Source organism: Macaca thibetana, chromosome 2 (assembly GCF_024542745.1).
Source record: "Macaca thibetana thibetana isolate TM-01 chromosome 2, ASM2454274v1, whole genome shotgun sequence".
Classification (NCBI taxonomy): domain Eukaryota; kingdom Metazoa; phylum Chordata; class Mammalia; order Primates; family Cercopithecidae; genus Macaca; species Macaca thibetana.
In genome coordinates, this window is record NC_065579.1 from 173,538,450 (window position 1) to 173,559,985 (window position 21,536).

The 21,536-nt window shown below is 35.8% G+C and overlaps 1 protein-coding gene across 24 annotated transcripts in view; it reads left to right on the plus strand.

The window, feature by feature from the left end:
* Nucleotides 1-21,536, plus strand: part of ABI3BP (ABI family member 3 binding protein) — a 245,220-nt gene that overhangs the window by 171,731 nt on the left and 51,953 nt on the right. For 15 of the 24 annotated variants that reach the window (XM_050782015.1, XM_050782023.1, XM_050782026.1 and 12 more), the window contains 13 exons: nt 1,179-1,238; nt 2,017-2,100; nt 3,707-3,763; nt 4,804-4,863; nt 5,522-5,602; nt 6,297-6,356; nt 8,554-8,628; nt 9,738-9,794; nt 10,467-10,538; nt 10,971-11,018; nt 11,771-11,836; nt 14,017-14,091; nt 17,345-17,419. In XM_050782015.1, the coding sequence (XP_050637972.1) occupies nt 1,179-1,238; nt 2,017-2,100; nt 3,707-3,763; nt 4,804-4,863; nt 5,522-5,602; nt 6,297-6,356; nt 8,554-8,628; nt 9,738-9,794; nt 10,467-10,538; nt 10,971-11,018; nt 11,771-11,836; nt 14,017-14,091; nt 17,345-17,419 (870 nt within the window). The remainder of the gene's footprint in view (nt 1-1,178; nt 1,239-2,016; nt 2,101-3,706; nt 3,764-4,803; nt 4,864-5,521; nt 5,603-6,296; nt 6,357-8,553; nt 8,629-9,737; nt 9,795-10,466; nt 10,539-10,970; nt 11,019-11,770; nt 11,837-14,016; nt 14,092-17,344; nt 17,420-21,536) is intronic. The other 9 variants (XM_050782036.1, XM_050782037.1, XM_050782033.1 and 6 more) reach the window with 4 other exon arrangements.

A 21,536-nucleotide genomic window follows, 5' to 3' on the forward strand; every position in this document is an offset into this window, starting at 1 on the left:
AACAAACATTAAGTGCCTTAGCTATCCTCCCAATCATATTAGCACATTTGGGGTATACATCAGATGTCAGAGATGCATTTTGATCCTCAAACCTGTGAGACAGTTGAGAACAGAAGCCTTTCCTTTGTAAATAAAGTAAAAGATGGTATGGGGCAGTATCTGTGCAAATATGAGACTGGTTTTGGAGTGCTATCAACAAGATATGCTTAGTGTGTAAATATTTGGAGACGGGAAATATAGATTAAGAAGAAATGGAGCCTTGAAATCACCAAGACACAGGGATGAGTAGAAGGGTGGGAAGAATAAAATCAGAAGGAAGAGACACAAGTAGAGACCAACCAGAGGAGACAGTCTAACTGGACAATTGATAAAAAGATGTCTTACTTTGCTGGGCACAGTGGCTAACACCTGTAATCCTAGCACTTTGGGAGGCCGAGGTGGGTGGATCATGAGGTCAGGAGTTCAAGACCAGCCTGGCCAAGATGGTGAAACCCTGTCTCTACTAAAAATACAACAGTTAGCTGGGCATGGTGGTGGGTGCCTGTAATCCTAGCTACTCAGGAGGCTGAGGCAGAGAATTGCTTGAACCCCAGGAGGTGGAGGTTGCAATGAGCTGAGATCACGTCACTGCACTCCAGCCTGGGTAACAGAGCAAAACTCCATCTCAAAAAAAAAAAAAAAAAAAAAAAAAAAAAAAAACGTCTTCAAGATGACAGGCAAATCCCTTCTGAATCTCACTAGGACCATGGATACCCATGGCAGAGATGCCTAGGTCCCTGATGGAGCAGTTGGGATTTGATCTGGTAGACATCAGCAAGCGGTTCTTTCCACATGAGGGCATGTTCTCTCTTTGCTCAGAATGGAGGTATATCCTACTCAATTCATCATGCTAAGACCTCTGTCTCTTTCCAAAGATGAATTCCTAGCAATACCTACATAGTCCATTTTGGATTATTAATTAGATAACCAGAATGAGGAATAAGGAAATAGGTACCTGACTTAGGTACCTGTCTTAGGTATCAAATTTCTGGAAATCAACTGCCTACTTTTTTAGTTTTAAAGGTTGCCATATAATTCTATAGGCTGTATTATACTAGTAAGACTCATTTTTGAAGAAAAGTTTTGAGTTTACATTCATTTAAAATAATCATTTGGTTAATTTTAATGCTTTTGGTCAGTTCCTACTGCAGAGCTCAAACCTGTTACACTCAGAACTGAGACTTGGGTGACAACACAAGGTAATAGCACGTTGCAGTCCTCATTAAGTGTCCTTCCTTCTCATCGTCAAACCCATTCCATCATCATAGCCACAGATTCTTATGCTTTTTAAGACTACATCATCATTCTCTGTTGTCATTCCATCATATTCTTCATCCTAAAGGTATTGAAAATACTGACTCTTAAATCACCCTTTGTTTTTAAAAGAGCCATGCATGAACCTAACTCAGGCTATCTTTTGGGTATGTAACCATCTGAAATTATTTTGTCATCCAGTGTGTTTTTTTAACCAACTTTTTTGTTAAAGGTGACTTTAAAATGCAGTTTTCTTGATTCTAACATTATTGTGGTACCAAAGAGTTTCTTTATGAATCTAAAGTTCTACTTACTCACTTATTTTTGCTATCTATGTGATATTCTCTGATTGACATTTTTGTTAATTATGTGGTCTTATTTTAGTAATTGTGAAAGAACTTACAACTGACTACCAGCACTGTGATATTTTAGCAGTGACTCTTAACCTTTTTATTTGATGAGTCCTATTGACTATTGTTCACTTCTTAAATTAGCAATTTCATTTTAGAATGTGACACTTTCTCCCAAAAAACTTTCTTCAATTGTAAAAGGAGACATACTATTATGATAATAGTAAATGTTTCTAATTAAAAAGTTAAAAAGACATATTTCCTGAAATATGAGAAAATCTAGTAAGTTTTAAGAGATCTCAAACCACGTGTCATGCTACTCATAGCTTCTGAACTACGGACTCTGTAGTAACTGAAGGTTTTCTTTCTTCAGCTCCTAAAACATCACAACGAACTCGTCGTCCACGTCCCAAAACTAAAACCACACCAAGTCCTGAGGTTCCTCAGACCAAACCGGGTAAATTCGGGTTTCTGGTTAAAGTAGCTCATCCTAGCAGTTCTCGGGAATTTATAATGGATGCCAACGATGGGAGTGATGGCCCGTGTGAGCACCATGTGGGTGAAGGCACAAAATGATCTGCTGCTGCTCCCCCTGTTGAGTTAGCAAAGGAGAACACAATTAGGATAGATCTGTGTGGCAGGTGAATTCCTTGCACTTTCTGCATACAGGTTTGTCTCTTACTATGTATCTTATTTACTATTTTTTTTTTTTTTTTTTTTTTGGAGACAGAGTCTTATTCTGTTGCCCAGGCTGGAGTGCAATGACACAATCTCAGCTCACTGCAATCTCTGCCTCCCAGTTCAAGTGATTCTCCTGCCTCAGCCTCCTGAGTAGCTGGGATTACAGGCGTGCACCACCACGCCCGGCTAATTTTTGTATTTTTAGTAGAGACAGGTTTCACCATGTTGGTCAGACCGTCCTCAAACTCCTGACCACATGTTCTGCTTGCCTCAGCCTCCCAAAGTGCTGGGATTACAGGCGTAAGCCACCACACCCGGCCTCTTATTTACTACTTTTTATTTCATTCAATTGTCCTCATAAAGACAAAATGCCTTAAATAGAACTTGCATTTTTATTTCTAGAAAAATATTTAAGTGCCTTCTGTCTTCCCACAGCCACATCAACAACTGTGAGGCTATCACAGGAGGAGGAAGCTTGTTTTTCACATCTTACTCTGTAGTATAGTCAAGGTCAAAACCTGTCCCAAAGATTGAAGCAAGAGAGTGTACCTGGGCAAATTGAACTTGTTTTGAGGGGTGCTGTTCACATCTATAAGCTTAGAAAAAGAAAATGTTATGAAGAATAAATAATTGGAAAGAAGTTGGGTCTTAAAATCTTAGAGATGAAGAGAGTCAGAAAGACAGGAGGGGTAGAGGCAAGTCAGAGGGCACAGGCTTCCAGAAACACACAGGATTCTGCTTCTAAGTAGTGATGACAGCTGCATTTGGAAGGGTTTATAAGAGCAGCTGAAGAAAGTCCTTGAAGATATGACTCGAAAGTCTGCATCTGACCCAAGTAGCATCATCCATCTAGGGTCCCGCATTTTTATGATGGGAGTAGAGAGCTACTCTGCGTGTTTGTCCCTTATCCTGATTTGTTGAGTGCCTTTACTGCAAAAGAAATCTCCCTAAGATTCACTTTGCTTTATTCTTTGCTGTGTCTTCTCTCAAACAGGCTGTTGACTATATTCTTGCTCATTTAGACACATTATTAAAGCTTCCACAAACATGCCAACAGTTACTAGGACAGTTAGATAAGTATATATTTGGCAAAATGCCTGAATAAGCTTCTAAGGAAGTCTTCTAGTTGGAATTAAGTACTCAGACACCTAGGAGAATATTATATGGGCTTTACTGAGATGTGTGCCAAATTGTGTAGGCTGTGACTAAGTGCCTCTTAAAAAATTGTTTATCTGGCTATAAGATGGCCAAGTCTTCAAATAACAAGTATCAAATTTCAGAAAATTTCTTAAGATTGCTATATACTGATTGAAGCAGTATTATACTGGAAAGATATAATTTACTGGCTTTTCACAAGTGTTTATTTCATTGCTTTTAATTAGTTCCTGTTACAGATCTTGAACCTGGTACTCTCAGAACTGAAGCTCCAAAAACCATGGGTAATGAGAATGTGTGTCCTTCAAATAGTGCTCTTCCTGCTTATTGTCATACCACTGTAGTCAGTTTCTTCTACATCGTAAGACCATTCTGTCATTCTTTGTCATCATTCCATTATAGTCTTTATCTTGAAATTATGCTAGACTCCATGTCAAATTATCAGTTGAATTTGAGAGAACTGTGCATGAACTAATATCAGGACATCAAACTGCTTTTAACTGTTCAACGTTATGTCATGCGATCATGTGCATTTGTTTCGACAGCATTGACCATTTTAAGCTGCATTTCAAACACGAATCTCCAGCTATCCCTTATTTATGCTGCTTATTCCTCATCAATTATAGGGAAGCACAGTGTTTCTTTGCTCATATTGTTTTTTATTATATTAGGATCTGTGTAACATTTATTTTTTTGTTTCAAGGAATGATGTTTATAGTAAATTCTCAAATTGTAAAATGTACCTAAGTCTTGAAAGTTTTAATGATAGGCTTCCATAATAGGATAGACTGACTCTTTATTCATCTCTATTAAGGTTTAACAGTTTCTTAACTTTTACTGAATCAAGGAATACTTTGAGATTTTGATGAGCACAGTTTATTAATTACATGGTGTTCTTTATGCTTTCATACATATGAACTCTTTATTGTACCCGTAGTTATTTAAACAGTAGATAACAAGACATTTATCCCAACTTCTATAGAAGTGCAAATAGACTGATAAATGCCTTTTTCAGTAAAGTTAGAAAAGCATATATTATGCAAATACGTAAAAAGCTTGTCCAACAATCTTCCACTAATATGTAGCAAGAATCAGATAATCAAACATCTAGGAGAATGTCTTGTTGACCACATAGTGATATTAAACTGAGTGCAATGCTATCTTGCAAGTCTATCTTACGAGACTAATGAGTGCCTGACCATGGTTTGGCTAAATCTGCAAAAAACAAGTCTTACTTTTCTCTCAGTTCTGAAGCTTAAAAATTGACGTGTGAAATTAATATTCAAGTTAAATCTCTTTGCTTTATTTTATTATTTTTGTCTAGTTGTTACTACAGTCCTTGAACCTGACACTTTTAGAACCAAGGTTCCAGAAACAACATTAGGTAATGATATTCTGTATTCCTGAATAATTTTTCCCTGCTTATTTTCAAATCCGTTCCATCATTATCATAATCACATTGTCATCAGCTTTGTAGGACTATCTTGTCATCCTCTGCTGTCCTTCAACTTTATATTGTCCTTCAACTTTATATTAGAGTATTAGTGATCCTTAGAAGTTACCTATTATTTTCAAAAGCTATGCATGGACCTAGTTCAGAGTCTACCATGTAATCTTATTTGAATTTGTGTCATCTGCTTTTGTCTAAACAGCATTCATGTCTAAAGCTAAATTTCAAACACAGTTGCTGGTGGCTATATCTTATCTAAACTGACTAAACTCTAACAGTTCTTATGGTATCGTGGATTCTTTGGCATACTCAAAAGATTTAGTGTGAGCCTAAGATTCTATCATCCAGAGTTTGGCTCTAGTGTTTTTGAAGTTAAAGATGTATGAGTCTCTTCACTTTTCAACTTGATTTTATACATAAGTTTCCTGTCTCAAGAATCTTTCAGTGATTAAAAAAATTAACAAAATAGAAAATATTTTAATCTTAAAAGACATATGACTTAAATCTCAAGGAAATATGACGTACCTTTAAAAACCTAAAGTTTGTCTCCAAAGCCACCTGCACTAGAGTAATCCAAAGTTTCTTCCTTCAGCTCCTAAAACACAACGGACACGTCGTCCCCGTCCCAGACCCAAAACTACATCAAGTCCTGAAGTACCTCAGAACAAATCGGGTAAATGTATGAATCCTTGGTTTAAGGAGCCAAGGAACCTGAACCCTGGTGGGCTGTCCCAATGAAGTCCTAACAAAATGCCTATGACAGGAAGTAACAGTCATCATGTTTTCTAAGAATCAAATTATTTGACATGGTAGCAGCTCCTTCTCATACAGAGCCGTCCAGGAGAACATGGCTTGGGGACACTTGGGTGCCTGACCTCCTAAATGACTTGGTTTGGATGACGTTTTTGGTCCCTCTTTAAAGATGTGTTTACAGCGAGATTAGCGTACTCATGGGTATTTATTGCTATATCTGCATTGAAACATGTGATCCATTTGTTATAGACATGGTTACATAAACAGGCATTTTTTTCAACTTCCAAGAAAAGCAACAAGTTACTTTCATATATATTTCTCTATATATTTTCATATCTGTTGCCTAAACAAATTTCCAAAGCAAACATCCATACTACTTAGAAAACCAAATACCTAGGAAAACCTCATGTGGATAATATCAATATATGTAGCAGAGTTCAAAGATTGTAACTACCTTCTGTGATGAATTGTTCTAGCTAGTGTGGCCAAATCTTCCAAAAGCAACTATATGCTTCCTATCAATTCCAAAGTTTAAAAAAAAAATTGTGTCTAATTTGAAACTCATGTTTGAAAATAAAAATTGAGGGTTTTTTTTTAATGTTGCTTTTGGTTAGTTTCTTTTACAGGCTTTGAACCTGTTGTTCATAGAACTGATGCTCCAGGAACAACATTTGGTAATGATTTTTGTGACTTGCATTAAATGCTTTTTATTGCTGTTTAGAAACCTACTTGAGCACCATCATGGCCAGAGTTGCTTCTGCTTCCTAAGACGCTGTTATTCCATTCTACACTTCATTTTAAAATAGTCAGCAGTCTTGGTGTTACCTGTTTTTCGCAGATGTCCCTGGACCCAGTGAAGGACAGCTGTCCATCGTGAAACTCTCTTTAAAATTGCACCATATGATTCAGTGTTAAATCTGAGATCCAAATTGGTATTTAGTATTTATAGACCTAAATACCCTTCCATTTGGTATTTAGATCTATAAAGCAACAATTAAGTACCATGAACTCCCTTTGAGTAACTTAGTTTCTATAAAACCTGTGTCTTAGTCTCATTATTTTCTTCCTATTTTAAGGTATAAGGTGTCCCTATTACATTAAAATAGCTTTTCCCTGAAAGTTCCAGGCTCCTCAGTCACTGATGAGCTTGACCACTCTTCTTCACCACAGTTTAGCAATGGCTCTTAATCTTTGCTAAGTAGGAATCCCTCTGAATATCTACGCATGTTCAATATTTATTCCTTTAATCACTTCATATGTGGTATTTGAACTTCATACTAAGGGTCTCTAAGGGAACCCTTAGTGAGCAGAAACAAAGTAGTAATTTTTTTTAATTTAGGAAATAAACTCAAGAAAATCTAACCTGTTTTAGAAAACATAGGTCTACATACAATGCTTTCAATGCTTTCTAGACCTACAAACACTATAGCAACCCAAGATCATCATCTTTTAGTTTCAAAAACAGAAAGGAGGATGAATAGGGGTTATTCCATCCCTCAGACCTTAAACTCCCTAAAGCCTCTCAGTTGAAATAACAAAAATCTATGGTTTAGGTTTTAGAAGGTTTAAGGAGTCCCTCTAGCCCATTGCACTTGAATCACAGGTATCAAAATAAGCTTGAATATCTTCCCATTTCTGTGCCTTCAAAGAGAAAAGGCACTTATAGTGGTCAACAGCTTGACAATTACAGGACTCATTATTAGATTGATAGCTGAGGGAGATCTATCCAGTGGCTGAATTTATCGTGTGCCCTGCATAAGGACTGTATCTAACAAAGGATGGATCTTACACATTTCTTGTTCCATTTCATTCATCTCTTTCTCAATGGTGCTGCTACTTTTGCTTAAGAAAATAATCACTTCCTCATTCTTTGTGTACCCAGCACCATATTAACAATTGAATGGGGTGGAATAAGGAGCAGAGGTAGAAACCGAAAGAAAGGACAGATTTTACGTCTTACAGTACAAAGTAATTGTGAAGAAACCCTAAGGTTTTCTTAGATACAGTTTTCTAGATATAGAGCAATTTCCTCCTATGAGAACTGCTTGTTTGAGTAGTAAAAACAGACAATCTTTACAGGAGTCAAGGAACGATGTGGGCTGATGACAGAGAGTAGTTGGGCTTTGAAATAATTATAGGATTTGGATTATAGGGTGGAAGGGTGGGAACAGCACAAATAAAATAAGTGTCAATACTTGTTAAGGGTGGCTAAGGGGATGGTGAAACTAAAATATAGAACAAAGCGCTCCTAGATGATATTTAACATTTTGTTAATGTTACTATCATGAAATCAGTTACAGGCAGCTCTTAGCTCTTGTGGGAACTGAGATTCAGATACAATAGTCCATGAGAACTTAATTTTCCAAATAGGCTCCTGCTTTTTCAGAGGGATATTTTGAATCAGGAGTCAGCAATTTTTTTTTCTGTGAAAAGTTAAACAATAACTATTTTAGAATTTGTGGGCCATTCGGTTTCTGTTAGAGCTACTCAATTCTGCTGTTTTAGCTGGAAGGCAACCAAAGCTGATACATGAATATGCCCTGAACAATTTTAGTTCATTATATAGCTGTCTTCCAATAAAACTTTATTTGAACTTCATACCATTTTCACGTGTCATGAAATATCACTTTTTGTTTTTTCCCATCACTTAAAAAAAAATGTGAGAACCATTATTGGCCCACAAGACAGGCAGAGGGCTAGACTTGGAAGGGCTATAGTTTGCTGACATCTGCTTTAAACAGGGCACATTCTGTATGGCTCTCCGTAACCTCATGATTTTCAGGATCTGTGTATTTTAGTTCACTGCTACCTCTGTCTAAAACCTATGAAATAAATAAAATTACTTTTACAATTGAGACCCTCTTCTTTCAGCTCCCACTGACCTGCAAACTCTTATTTTGAAACCAGTGACATCACCAAGTCTAGAAATGACAGAAAGTCAACCTGGTAAATAGATTGTTTTATCTGTCTGGGTATACTGTGTGCTTTAAGAGGCACACTGTAATTCTCTAAGTTATATTTCCAAAGATAAAAAATGAAAAAGGAATACACATTAATTGTAAATATTGCACAATGTTCTTTTTTGTGATTGCATATTGTTAAATTAGTAATACATTAATATTACTACTTGAATGTATAAAAATACTTTGCATTTGTATCATTCTAAAAATAATCACATATCTGATTAAGTGGTTGACAAACCACTTAGAAGAACTAATTTTATTATTTATCCTTATTTTTTCAACAGTTACAAGTTTGTGGCTCTCTTTAATAGTAAATTAAATTTGTGCTAAAAGAACACTAGTTCAAATGTGACCATCAAGGAAGGAGAAATTTCTCACTTCAGTAAAAATAATAAAATTTCCTCATAAACAATGTGTACCCTTTAAAACATACTGCCCTTCAAGCCTGTAAATAGGCCAGGCATAGTGACTCACACCTGCAATCCCAACACTTCGGTAGGCCAAGGCTGGTGGGTTGCTTGAGCTCAGAATTTTATGACCAGCCTTGGCAAAACCCCAACTCTACAAAAAATACAAACATTAGCTGGGCATGGTGGTGCACGCCTGTAGTCCCAGCTACTTAGGAGGCTGAGGTGGGAAGACCATTGAGCCCAGGAGGTCAAGACTGCAGTGAGCCATGTTCATGCCATCCTACCCATCTGGTTGATAAAGCCAGACCCGGTCTGGGTAAAAAAAATGGATGCAAATTTTAAAAATCAGTATTAGCAATGTTGTTGCTGCTTCCTGACATTTATTTTAAAACACTAGATCCGTATATTTTTCTAGTATAGGACTGTAATTTCTTTCCATCTCTTCTGAGTATCTTTTAATTAGATAAATGACATTTTGGTACTCATGTTGAATGTACAAAGTGGGTTGCTAATGGTAACCTACAGTAGTTATAATGTTGTGAATTCAGTTCAGTTATGAGAGCTTCCCTTAGTGTTAATAATGTTGTTATCCTAACATTGAACACGTACAGGATGCAAAGCACTTTTGTAAGTACTTACAACCTATCCTTTATCAATTGTACCATTTTCTGTTTTTTACTAGTTTCTGATGTTCTGGAATCGGTTACATTTAGTACTGAGTCACCAAAGGAGACTATAGGTAAAAATGTTCCCCAATGGGAAGTCAAGCATTTGTGCTTTTCCATCTCATTGCAAAGTCATCTCTGAACGTCCTCATGCTTTGTGACATTTCATAGCCACGTGCTCCTCCCAGCTTGGCTGTGCTCATCCAATGGGTCTTGAATGTCATTGTATACAGCACATTGTGTTCACATCTGCTGTATTGCTATGCAAGTTTCATAATTTCCTTATTCTCACTCAAAGTGAAAAATTTAACCTTTTCTGATTGCTCTTTCAATATGAATATGTACATATATGCCCAACCTATTTTTCATTTTCACATCACTTTTAGGATTCATCCCATGCTTTTGCTCTCCAAGTACTCATTCTATGTGTGTTTCTAACTGGAATTCTTATACAAAAAAAAAGTGAAAGTGGAATTATCTGCTTTGTTCCAGGTAGAATTGCTGTCGAGTCTCCCATACATTGTGTATGGGGTGTGCGTTTCCCACATAGCGCACTGCCTTCATTTCCTGCTTTCATTCTGCCCTCCTAAATTGTGGTCATCTTCATAATCTACCTAAATGTTAATTATTCTCAAGAGTGCATCTGCTTAAGATAGCTCAATTCTTTTTCAAATTAAATGCAGGGTTCTATTACAGCATGCTTTGGGCTGCCCACCACTAACCAGCCATTCCCGTTTCTTCCCTAGCACCAGCCAAAACAGACTATGTATATCCCACTGCCAAAGCACCACTCTGGCCAGAGGAGCCAAAGACTGAAGGTAGCAAAGGTTTTAATGCTTAGATTCATTTTTTCTACACATTTTAAATTAACCTCAGTTACATCCATGGAATATGACATTGATTCACAAACAGATTTGAAGAGCTATAGCTTCCAACGTTCTTGAATTCTTAAGGTGATAATTGACTGTCTCTGAATACAGAAATAAATTCCTGTTTCTCTGCTGAAGTCTAAAGGTTGAGGTATAATAACATTGGAAACCCAGTTAATGACAATTAAAACATAAATATTAATTGGTGAATTAGCATTATAGAATAGGATTTTTCTCCTAATTCTTTTTTCCTGTCTAAATCCATTGTCCTGTCTGTAAAATTATGATGCAAATTCTTAATAAAATTTGATGTTCTCAAAAATACTTCACTATAGCTTAATATCTTAGTTTCTAAACTTTTTCTCCTTTGTTTTGGTACAGTTGTGGAATCTGTTACATATGTGTCTGAACCACCTGAGACCACACTAGGTAATAACCTCGGTAGCCCAATGCTGTGTGCTTTCTGTCCTCATTGCCACCATCGCCTGAGAACCTCTGGGTCTATCTCATTGTGAATTCACGTTACACCGTCACTCTTCACCATGGCAGTTGCTTTTCTTTCAAGGTGCTCCTATCCATAACCATTGTCCAAAAATGTCTTTCCTCCCATTCAGTTGTGTAACAAGACTTTGCTTTTTTTCTCTTCATAAGTCAGCAGAACTGTTGAATCTAAAAATTTTTTTTCCTAACACTGTACATCCTGCCAGCTTGGCATTGTGTCAAATGTTTCAGATAATGCTTTTTCGGTGTGATGATCCATTTATACTTTTTGACCTAGCAACATACTTTCCATTAACACTCATCCCATCACATTTATTTACATACGTGGTTTTCTTCTCCATTCTTTAAGTGAAAGTCAGTGCTGCTTAAATGACTCATACTATAATATTTTTAAAATTCTTTTTCCCTTCATGATTCCTATTGAATATATCTTTCTGGCATTGTTGAGGAGGTAGAGTTCTAATGTGAAATGAGAATTTTAGAAGTACTTTGTAAGCTGCATCTGCAACCATTTTTTTTTTTAACTAAATGCATTATGAAGGAGTAGGAATGCTGTTTTGCTGCAGACTTGCAATTTTCTTTATTTTGAAAAATATATTTGTTACCATCCTGCCTGTTATCTGTACTCAAGGTCTGTCGAGTGCTATAGTAACCTGCGTACTTTCCTTCAATTACCATAGAAACGTCGCCTCTGCCTTCTCAATCTATAACCCTACCCAGCCCAGATGAGCCTCAGACTGAACCCGGTAAATACGTTATTTTGTATGTCATATATGAGGTGAGTGTTCACAGAATGTCAGCATGGTCACCTCAAGACATCAGAGGCCCTGACTTTATCATTCTGCCCACAGACTTTGATGGGTAATCCTATCTGTCTGATGTCCCGCTGTCGTTGATAATTACTCAAACGGCAGTGTTGTTCTTTAGGATATGGTTGAAAAAGACCTCTCAGTTACTCTGCAAGTGTTTAATTCAGGGAATCGGAATGCTTCTGGGAAGAACATTTATATTCTGTTCCATTTTAAAATATGTATATTCTGATTTTAATTCCAATTCATCTCAACTAGTTTTACAAGTTCTGTGATCATGTAAAAAGTATTTTAAGCTTTCTGATTTGAGTTTGACTTTCAAAGAAACCTCCAGAAACAGGTTTGACTGCAATCCACATGAAAGGGGGTGTACTGGCCAGTCACCTTGTAGCTATTCAGGTACCTTACTTCTTTCCACTCCTTTCTGCAGTGCTTTGGCCATTTCACTGCACACAAATAAGAAAAAACAAAATCAAAACAATTACTGTGGCTTATCACAAAACCTTTGTGATAAGCCAAAGTGGAGTTTGAAATGAATGAAAAATAATCAACATGAATAACTAAATATGCCTCTTATTTTAAAAAATCCTCTCAATAGCTATAGGTTTCGATGTAATAGAAGGTTATAAATAAGCCCAAACTTCTGTTTTGATTGTCAGTAAATTATTTTTATATTACTCTGTTTCAAAGGGAGATGCAGATTTTACGTTTACTCACTGTCTGCTGAATATCCTACTAGATGTTGCCTATAAACCCTACAGTATTTTAACAAAAAAGAAAACCTACATTGACTAAAATAACAAAATCTGACAGTTATACCTAACTTTTCCAAATTTTGTTCTTAATAACTATAATAATATTATTGGCATGTCTCATTGTAAATACTGCTATTAGTGATTCTTATCTCATTCTGTATCGTTTTTCATGGAATTGCTTCATGACATGCCTAACCTTCAGATGGTCTTTCTTATCCTCTGGGGAAAGTAAGTGGCAAATCAGTTAGAACCTTAGCAAGTAGGGTAGTTGAGAATCAGAAAATCACAAACTGTGAGAAACTCTAGAATGACAGAATTTTAAGATTGGAAGGGTTCTTAAAAATTGTGTAATTTTGGTGAAAAACCTGAGACCGTAGATCCAGTGATTAGCAAAGGGAGCTCTAATCCCCCAGGTTCCAGGCTTCTAAACCAGATCATCTCCAACATTTATCAGTATTCATCTCTCTACAGGCAAGAAGATTCCACTGAAACCATTGTATACCTTGTGTTTTTTCATTTAGTATCAGGAAGAAGATTCTGCAGACTCCTTCAGAAACTTCTGGTGTCAAATAACTCTTAACTTTCAGCAAGTTTTTCTTAAGGTGTCTGAAGCTACATGACATTCACCATGTTTCTTCTTACCTTTCTTTATCCCAAACACATTTTAATTCAACCAGATGAGGTGTTTCCACAAGCTGCAACCTTGCATCTGATAATTCCTTTCCTTCAGCAGGATAGATTTTTCATTTTTTTGGTGAAGAAAAAATTGGTTTTTACACTGATTGTCCTAGAATTTCTTTAGGATTTGCTCAGCAAAGGAATAACTCTCCATAGAAAATATCCTTGGTGTTCAATTTATCTTCCCTCTTTTCCCCTATATAACCAATAAAACTGCATTTTGTTTAGTAACATTAATTTTCCATTAGCACTTACTATTAAAATACATTGTATATTTGGACTATAACATGTTAACTTTGTTTTTTATTTAGAAAACATGTATTTGCATTTAAAATAGTACAACTAAATATTCTGATAAAATTATATGAACTTACAATAAGGATGAATTCTTGTTATTATGAATTTATTTTCAAACTATTTAAAAGGTATTTGATGTCAGTATTTCTGAAATCCCAAGTTTCATTTTGCCAGCTGAACATCTTAGATATCATTTAATGTGACTTTTTGTTTTGTTTTCTGTTACATAAAAAAGTTGCCTTCCTATACTTTACAGATCTTTAGGAGCCTTAATCGTTGGGTATTTAGGTCTTCAGCCATTCAGTAAACATCTCCGAGCTTCTAGAGGCTTAGGTACTGTCATTCTTGAAGGGCTCAAAATTTCCGAACCTATATCCTTTCTTTTAGCTCCCAAGCAGACACCGCGTGCTCTTCCTAAGCCAAAAACATCGCCACGCCCAAGAATTCCACAAACACAACCAGGTAAAGATATATTTTACATTTTAGCTTGAAAAGTTTGAGGTTAGTGGGCTTATTCTAGCAAATTGTTCATTAATAGTTACGATAGCAGATTGAGTCTTTAACATTTGCAAAGCAAGTCTTCCTCTGTAACCTAATAAATATTTAAATTTCTTTTTGGACTTACTAAAAAAGTACATCATTGGAAGAGCTTATTCCACAAAGCTTCCCTTAATGTTGTGTTATTGGAGATGAGGTGGACATGAATGGCATTGCTTAGAAAGAGTAGCCTGCCTACTTCCTTTTCCTTCCCCGGCCTGAGACTACACTCCTATCCCTTCCACTATTCCTGAATGTGCTTCCTTCTGTCAATCATCTAATTTGACATTTTCCTCAATACATGGCCTGACTACAACAAATGTGTGAGGTGTACCCACCCAGGATACCGGGAAAGGAACCTTTGCTACCACTGATCTGGTCTGGGGAAAGGAAAATGTTTAGCACCGTCACATTATGCTTGATCCAGGTGGTGATTCTGGATTCCCACCACAAATATTTTACTCATACCTCAGAATCTCTGCCATTAGGTACTGTCATTCTTGTTTTTCTACAGGGGAAAAGAAAACCCCTGTAGTTTTAGGTGTGGTCTCTAATATCAATTGAGGGAAATTTTACCTATCATTAAATTTTTTCTATGATTTTAATTCTGCCTTATTTAGCATAATTTTAAGTATGTTCGAATTACTAAAACTTAGTTATGAAAATAATTCTGATAATAAATATATGAAGGTACCAAGGCAGCATTCCCCCAAAATAATATGAAATTTTAAATAATACATTTGAAACATTAACATACTAAAAGTCTGAGAAAATAATGATTAGTGAATAATAATGAATATGAATAAAAACATCAAAGTTTTAAGAATATGCCAAATTATTAAATAAAGTATATTAAATTTGTTATAATAGGAAACTAAAATCTAACTTTAAAAATAACAGACAAAATTGAGAAGAAGCTCTCAGCTTTGGATTTGAATATAAAGCATAGAACAAAAGTAGAAAACAAATGGGAAGAAGAAAGCATGAAAACCTGAATGTTGAACTATAAAAGATGAAAAATAAATACTAAAAATTAAAACACTCAGGCATGAATCATGGTCAGTACAAAATTTTTAAAGTAAAAGATATGAAGTAATAGGACAAAATTATTTGCAATTTTATCTTTTTAAGATGTACTTTGTACTTTATTAAAATGCAGTTTAGTAAATCAGGAGCTTGCTCTAATTTTCCATTATTATATTCTAAGTTTCAAATTTATTTCATTTTGACTTAGACTTTTAGCCAACCTTTCTTGACAAGACAGGCTCTTCAGAGATTCACGTGCTCAGTGAGTTCCACTCTCTAACTCTGAAACCATGGAGTGGCTGCCAGAATGTAGTGAGAGAGCCTTCTGATGTCCCGATTGAAGCAACTTCCAGTCCATCAGCATCTCTTGTGGAAAGTAGCTGCAAACCAGACACTTCTGGCTTTGTCAGTGCTACTTAATGTAAGGGAACAATTTGGAAAACTGGTCATGAAAAACAAAATGCATTCTACTTATTCTTTTTCAAAGTGGGTAGAATTGAGACCTCCTTATCCCACAAGAATGTGACTCGTGTAATAGGTTCCAGCAGTATCCTGGATTTTGATAGTTTTTCAAGGAAGTGTGTATATGTACACGTATATATCACAAAATATTTTAAAGACAAATAGTCAAATTCTAATACTTCTTCCCTTACCCTTGGCTAGTTCCTGCAAATTTCAAAAAGTCATTTGGACAGGAGAGTGTCCTGTTTGTATGCATGATCAATACAAACTATTGTTGTTGGGCTATAATATCATCTATCAATAGTATTTACAACTTAAAGTGCAACAGATTTTGTTTACCACCTTTCACATAATAAGATTCTGTAATTTGGGCATGTCACCTTTATTGTTAGTGTTACTGAAAGTGTGTTTATAAATTGGCAATGTTTAAATCTATATTTGGCATTCAAAGGCAAAAAGAGATCTAAAATCTGAAAAAAAGCATAAGGAATATTTGATAAGTCAATAAAGTTTGATTTCTTAGATCCCAGTGTTTACAGGTAATAGCAACATTATTGTTAATTGGATGCCTAGAATTTCTTATAACCATCAAAATTATGGGTGCTCCTAGATTTTGCATGGGCAAACAATGTGAAAATCAGAATATACTCAGATTCTTCAAAACCAAATTTGTAAAGCTCCTTGAGAAGTGGAAAAAAATTATAATAGTGTAATTTTCACATCATTTTGACATTTCACATTGGATTCTTACAACCATATCTTGAGTTAGGGCGGGTTTATTATTTCACCTTAAAAAATGAGAAGCAAGTGAAAATCTGCCCTGCAGAACTGGGATATAGAGAGCCCAAATGTTTAGACCTATTGATAATGTTTGATCCTCAGCATTTGGTTCAAGTCCTGACTCTGGTACTTAACCATAGCCTTGAGCAGATGCTGTCACACACCCGAAGCTCTGTTTCCTCAACTTTAAAGTGTAGCTAATAATTCCTTCCTCCCAACATTATGGTGAGACTCAAAGGGTGTAAACCTTATAAAAGCACTTTTGAAATCATAGAATACACTATAATTGTTAGACTTATTTTCTTGGTGTCTATTATATTAGTACTTTATTGTTCCCAAGGAACAGTTGTGGAAATCTAATTTTAGTTGTCAACAAATTCATTTGAAGGTTTCTCTGGGACCAGAGAAATGCAGGGCGGGTAAGATGTGAACCAGCCCATTCCATTGCATTGTCTGCTTACCACTCTGCTGTTGCCCGAGAGGACTTCAAGCATATCCATGCTCCATAGGATTCCACCCTGACCTCACCATCTTTACCTACTTTGTCTTTAAGGAAAGACATAAAAATGGGTTTAAGGAGAAGTCAAGCAAACATGTCCAGTAAAGAAAAGCTCTCTTACAGGCATTCAGTTGCCGTCTCCTCTGAAATAGATTTCTAAAAAGCCGTCCTCTTACTCTGATGCTTTGTAATTTGAAATTTTGCAGTTTCTCAGATTTCACTCTTCTATAATTATCTGGAATTCTAACTAAGCTATTTGTAGAGCTTAAGGATTGGTCTTCTGTCTGACTCCCATATGGGTAATACTTTGTTTTGTCAGTGTTCAGGCTACACCTTGGCATGCCTTATGTGTTAAGCATGACTGGAAGGTGCTGAAACCAAATGACTTACAATATGAGTTCTCTCTTTCAGTTCCTAAGGGGCCCCAGCGTATTACTGCAAAACCAAAAACGTCACCAAGTCCAGAAGTGTCATACACCACACCTGGTAAATGCTTTATTTCATGTTTAAGCCAAACGTGTTCGACTGCCCCACTCTGCTTCAGTGAAACATGAGACTTGATGGAAGTGAGGTCAATATTTCACTTATTTTTAAATCCCATGTTGTATCATATGTGGTATAATTTCAGAAGTTTCATAAGAGTGTCCACTTGTTCATCTAGTAAAGCTGTGATCACAGTTAAAAGGCAGAGAATTATGCCAAGGTTAGAATGTCTTTCCTAGAACTAAAGTTCTCTTATTCCCTGACTTACAAAAAAAAAAAAGCTGCCAATTCTAGCTCTGCTATGCTCAAATATTTCACTAAACACAAAGATAAAGACTTTTGCTCTTCCCTACAAATGATAAATTAGTGTTTTTACAAATAGAGGCAATGATGTTTAGTCATTTACTTGGATACGTAAATTGTACTATGTCCACATTGAGTTTTTTCCCTGTCACATTCTATTTTATGGAGACATAGCTTGGGTTAAGAAATTTCTTTCGCACACACACAATGGTTTCTTTAGTTACAAATCTGTTTTTTGCCAATCATCTGAGAAGGCCTTTTGTTCACATATGGGGAAGGTAATCTCATGTTTGTGGAGTATCCAGGGTAGGGATTCCAAGGGCCCAGACATTTCATGGATATTACCACCACTATTTACGTGAAGTCTTCAAGTGGCCTCAGGAAGCCACTGGTAACTGAACAACTTTCTCTAAAAAGCCAAGCTCATTTTTAACTAGAGAATCTGAGAAATACTGTGAGTTTTTCTCTTTCTTTTTAAAGGTACAATTATTATAAATTCCTAAATGCTCCTAAAACATATAGAACATTCCCAGAGCCAAATAATTTCTAAGCTATAGTATAAAATGATAGCATTTTGGAAGCAAGCCTGAATTCACTTGCTATAATGTTTTCCAGATTGTATAAGCAAAGGCTATTATTGCTGCTGTGGTATAGACAATTTGGTGGTGGTGGTAGCAGGCTAGAGAGAATCTCCTTTGCCCTGAAGTCTAGAATGTAAATTTGTACCACCAAACACAATAGCCAATATTATAAACAGGAAGTAAGAAAAAAACCTCATCTCACTTGCAAAAGATCAGCTTATTTTCAATTGTGGAAATGAATGTAATGGAAATTAATTTGTTATCCATAACAGTAGATTTGAGTGACTTTATTTACTTTTCCTTTTCAGTATAAAAAATAATATTATTGGTATAATCTCATTACACCAATATATTGAATAGTTAAGTTTTTTTCCTCTTTTAATATTTAATATTTGCCCTACTGGGCATGAGTTGGCCATTATTGAAGCCAGGTGGTGAGTACCTAAGAATTCGTTCTACTATTTTTCTACTTTCATATACCTTTGGAATTTACTATCATAAAATTATTTTTAAGGTATTTATTTTAAAATCTTTTCTGTTAGCTAGTCCTTCTCTTCAACCACATTCTTCAAATGTTCTCCCACAGCTAAGTTATAAAGAGCAAACCACTTTTAGCAGGAAAGAAAAAAAAAAAAAAAACTTGCCTTAATTCTACCAACACCTTGTTTTTCATAGAAACCCTAACCTGTGATCTTGATCCCTGTAACAACACAAATAGTTAACAACTATCCCTATTTATACGTTTTATCCGGAGTTTGAATGAGCAGAGTAGAGAACTGCCTCCTGGAGAACTACGGCCTGTCTTAGTGGTCTTCTGTCACCTCTCCAGCTCCACATGTTCAGAGTTAAGGTTCTGTCCCTAAACCTGGTGTTGGCCCTGCCATATGATCAGGTTTCTTCTCCCTTGCCCCAGGGGTGTGGCACCGCCAGGAATAATCATAAGGCAACTCGTACTACATTTCAGTTTTCTCAGAAGTGTTCAAACACATTGGATTCTGATGTGTTCAGACAGTTTTTAGATTTTATCTAGGCTCAAATTCATACCCTAATGAACCCAATACTTGGTTTACCAGGTCCTGTGGGTTATACTTCAAAAAAACAGGGTAAATGACATGTGTATTTGAATACGTATTAGCATCCTGGAGAAATAAACTCTTCTGTAAAAGTCTAAAAATTTAAAATGTAGTGCTGAATTCAGGACAGCGTTATGTTTCGTTGTGACATTTATCTCAAGATTTATTCTGAGAGAGATCAGAAGTAACAAACTTGGATTTCTTGACCTTATCAAAGAGGAAGTCAGTCTCAGATTCATTGTACAGCACTTCCATTCTGTAGATTCCTAGGCATAACACCAGCTTCATCCAGTGAGGCCTTTAGAAAAACCCTTCCAGCCACTCAGTTGAATTATCTATAACATTTAATGAGGAATCTTGACAAATTGAGCCCACACTCCCTGCCCACACCAAAATGAAAGTGACTTTTCTCCACATCTACCTTGGAAGAATGATTTAGAATTCAGAGGAAATAACTCCCTCACTAGAAAATAGGTGCCATTTAACTTGGAGTCTAAACAGGAGGTTCCTGGCTCAACAGAGCTCTGTCTTCCTTATGAGTTCCTTTCTACACCAAGACCTGTCTTGGCTTTGTGGTCAACCTTCCGGCCCCCAGGCATTGGGATAGATTTCAGTCATCAGGAGGAAACCAGGAAGAAAATCTAGATTTCGGCAAGCTATCCAAATCCTCATGAATGTTCCATGTGTCTCTTCCCTTTGGAAAATTATTTGTAGTCACACTCTTCAGGATTTCTGTAGTTTTATGTTTTCAGTTAAACTGGTTTTAAGAGGAGTTTTTTGTGAACTAATTAAGAATAAGTAATTCTGAATATTTCTTAAAAATTGAGCCTTATTGGTTAAAATGATAGAGTTCATAAAGCAATCATTTGCTTGGATTACGTACTTTAAAATATTGCCAGATTTATATTAGGGAGAAACCTGATTGGACATTCACCTAATAAATGTATGTTTTCTGATATAGTCTTAGAAGACAATACATTTAGAATTGAGCAAGCCAAGATAACAATAGTTAACAATTATTTCCATTTATACTTTTTGTCAAAATGGGAGCTGGGATGAGCAGGGTAGAGAACTGCCTCCTTAAGATCATGCTGTTACCATTACTGTTCTACAGTGTTTCATTATCATCCTCTAGACATTTTGCCATTTTTTCCTAAAGCTTCTTCTTTTTCCCCTTAAGGGATGTACTGTGTAAATTTATTCTTTGTTAAAATAGGTTTTTTTTTTTTTTTTTTTAAATCAATTTTCCTAGAGGCAAGATATCTTTCTTCTCAAATATGAGAATTCAAATCAGGAGTTAATCAGCAATTTGCTTATTTGCCTGATGATATATTAAACATCAATATGCTTCCCCTCAAATTTTAGTGACTCAGTGCCTTTCTCTTTGCCTCAAAATCTCTGTAAGCTTGTATATGCCATTGATGTGATTAATAAATTATTTCTTTAGATCTTTCTTTTCTGTTTTTTGTTTTGTTTTTTTTTTTTTTTTTTTTTTTTTTTTTTTTTTTTTTTTTTTTTTTTTTGACAGGGTATCACTCTGTTGCCCAGGCTGGAGTGCAGTGATGCAATCATAGCTCACTGCAGCCTCGATCTCCTGTGCTCAAGTGATCCTCCTGCCTCAGCCTCCCAAGTAGCTGGGACCACAGGTGTAAGCCACCACGCCTGGCCTAGATTTTTTAATACTGTTTTACAATTCCCTGGAAAAGAATTAGAGACTTTTTGGAGAGGTCAATTTGAGTCTTTAAAATGTTGCTTAGCAAAGTACAATGCTGGTTCATGGGAATTGCCCATCTTTTCCAGATTTGTTCTTTAAAAAAAATGCACTAATGCATGTTCAATTCAACATATATTGATTGCCACTTATCTGCCTGGTTCCATGCTTAGGGATAAAATCAGGATTAAAAGAATTAGATATGATCTCTACCACCCAACACAGTACAGTGGAGAAAATAGGAAAAATATCAACAACTATAAAACAAGCCAAATCTCAGTAATTAATGGGTTAGTGATATAAACAAAAAATGAAATAACAGAAAAGTAATACATTTTAATGTAAGAATTAGAGAAGGTATTATCAAGAAAATGAACTTTAAGATAGATTTTAATAGATAAGTAGCTATTGATGATTTTTAAGACAGCAAAGATTCAGAGGTATAAAAAGTG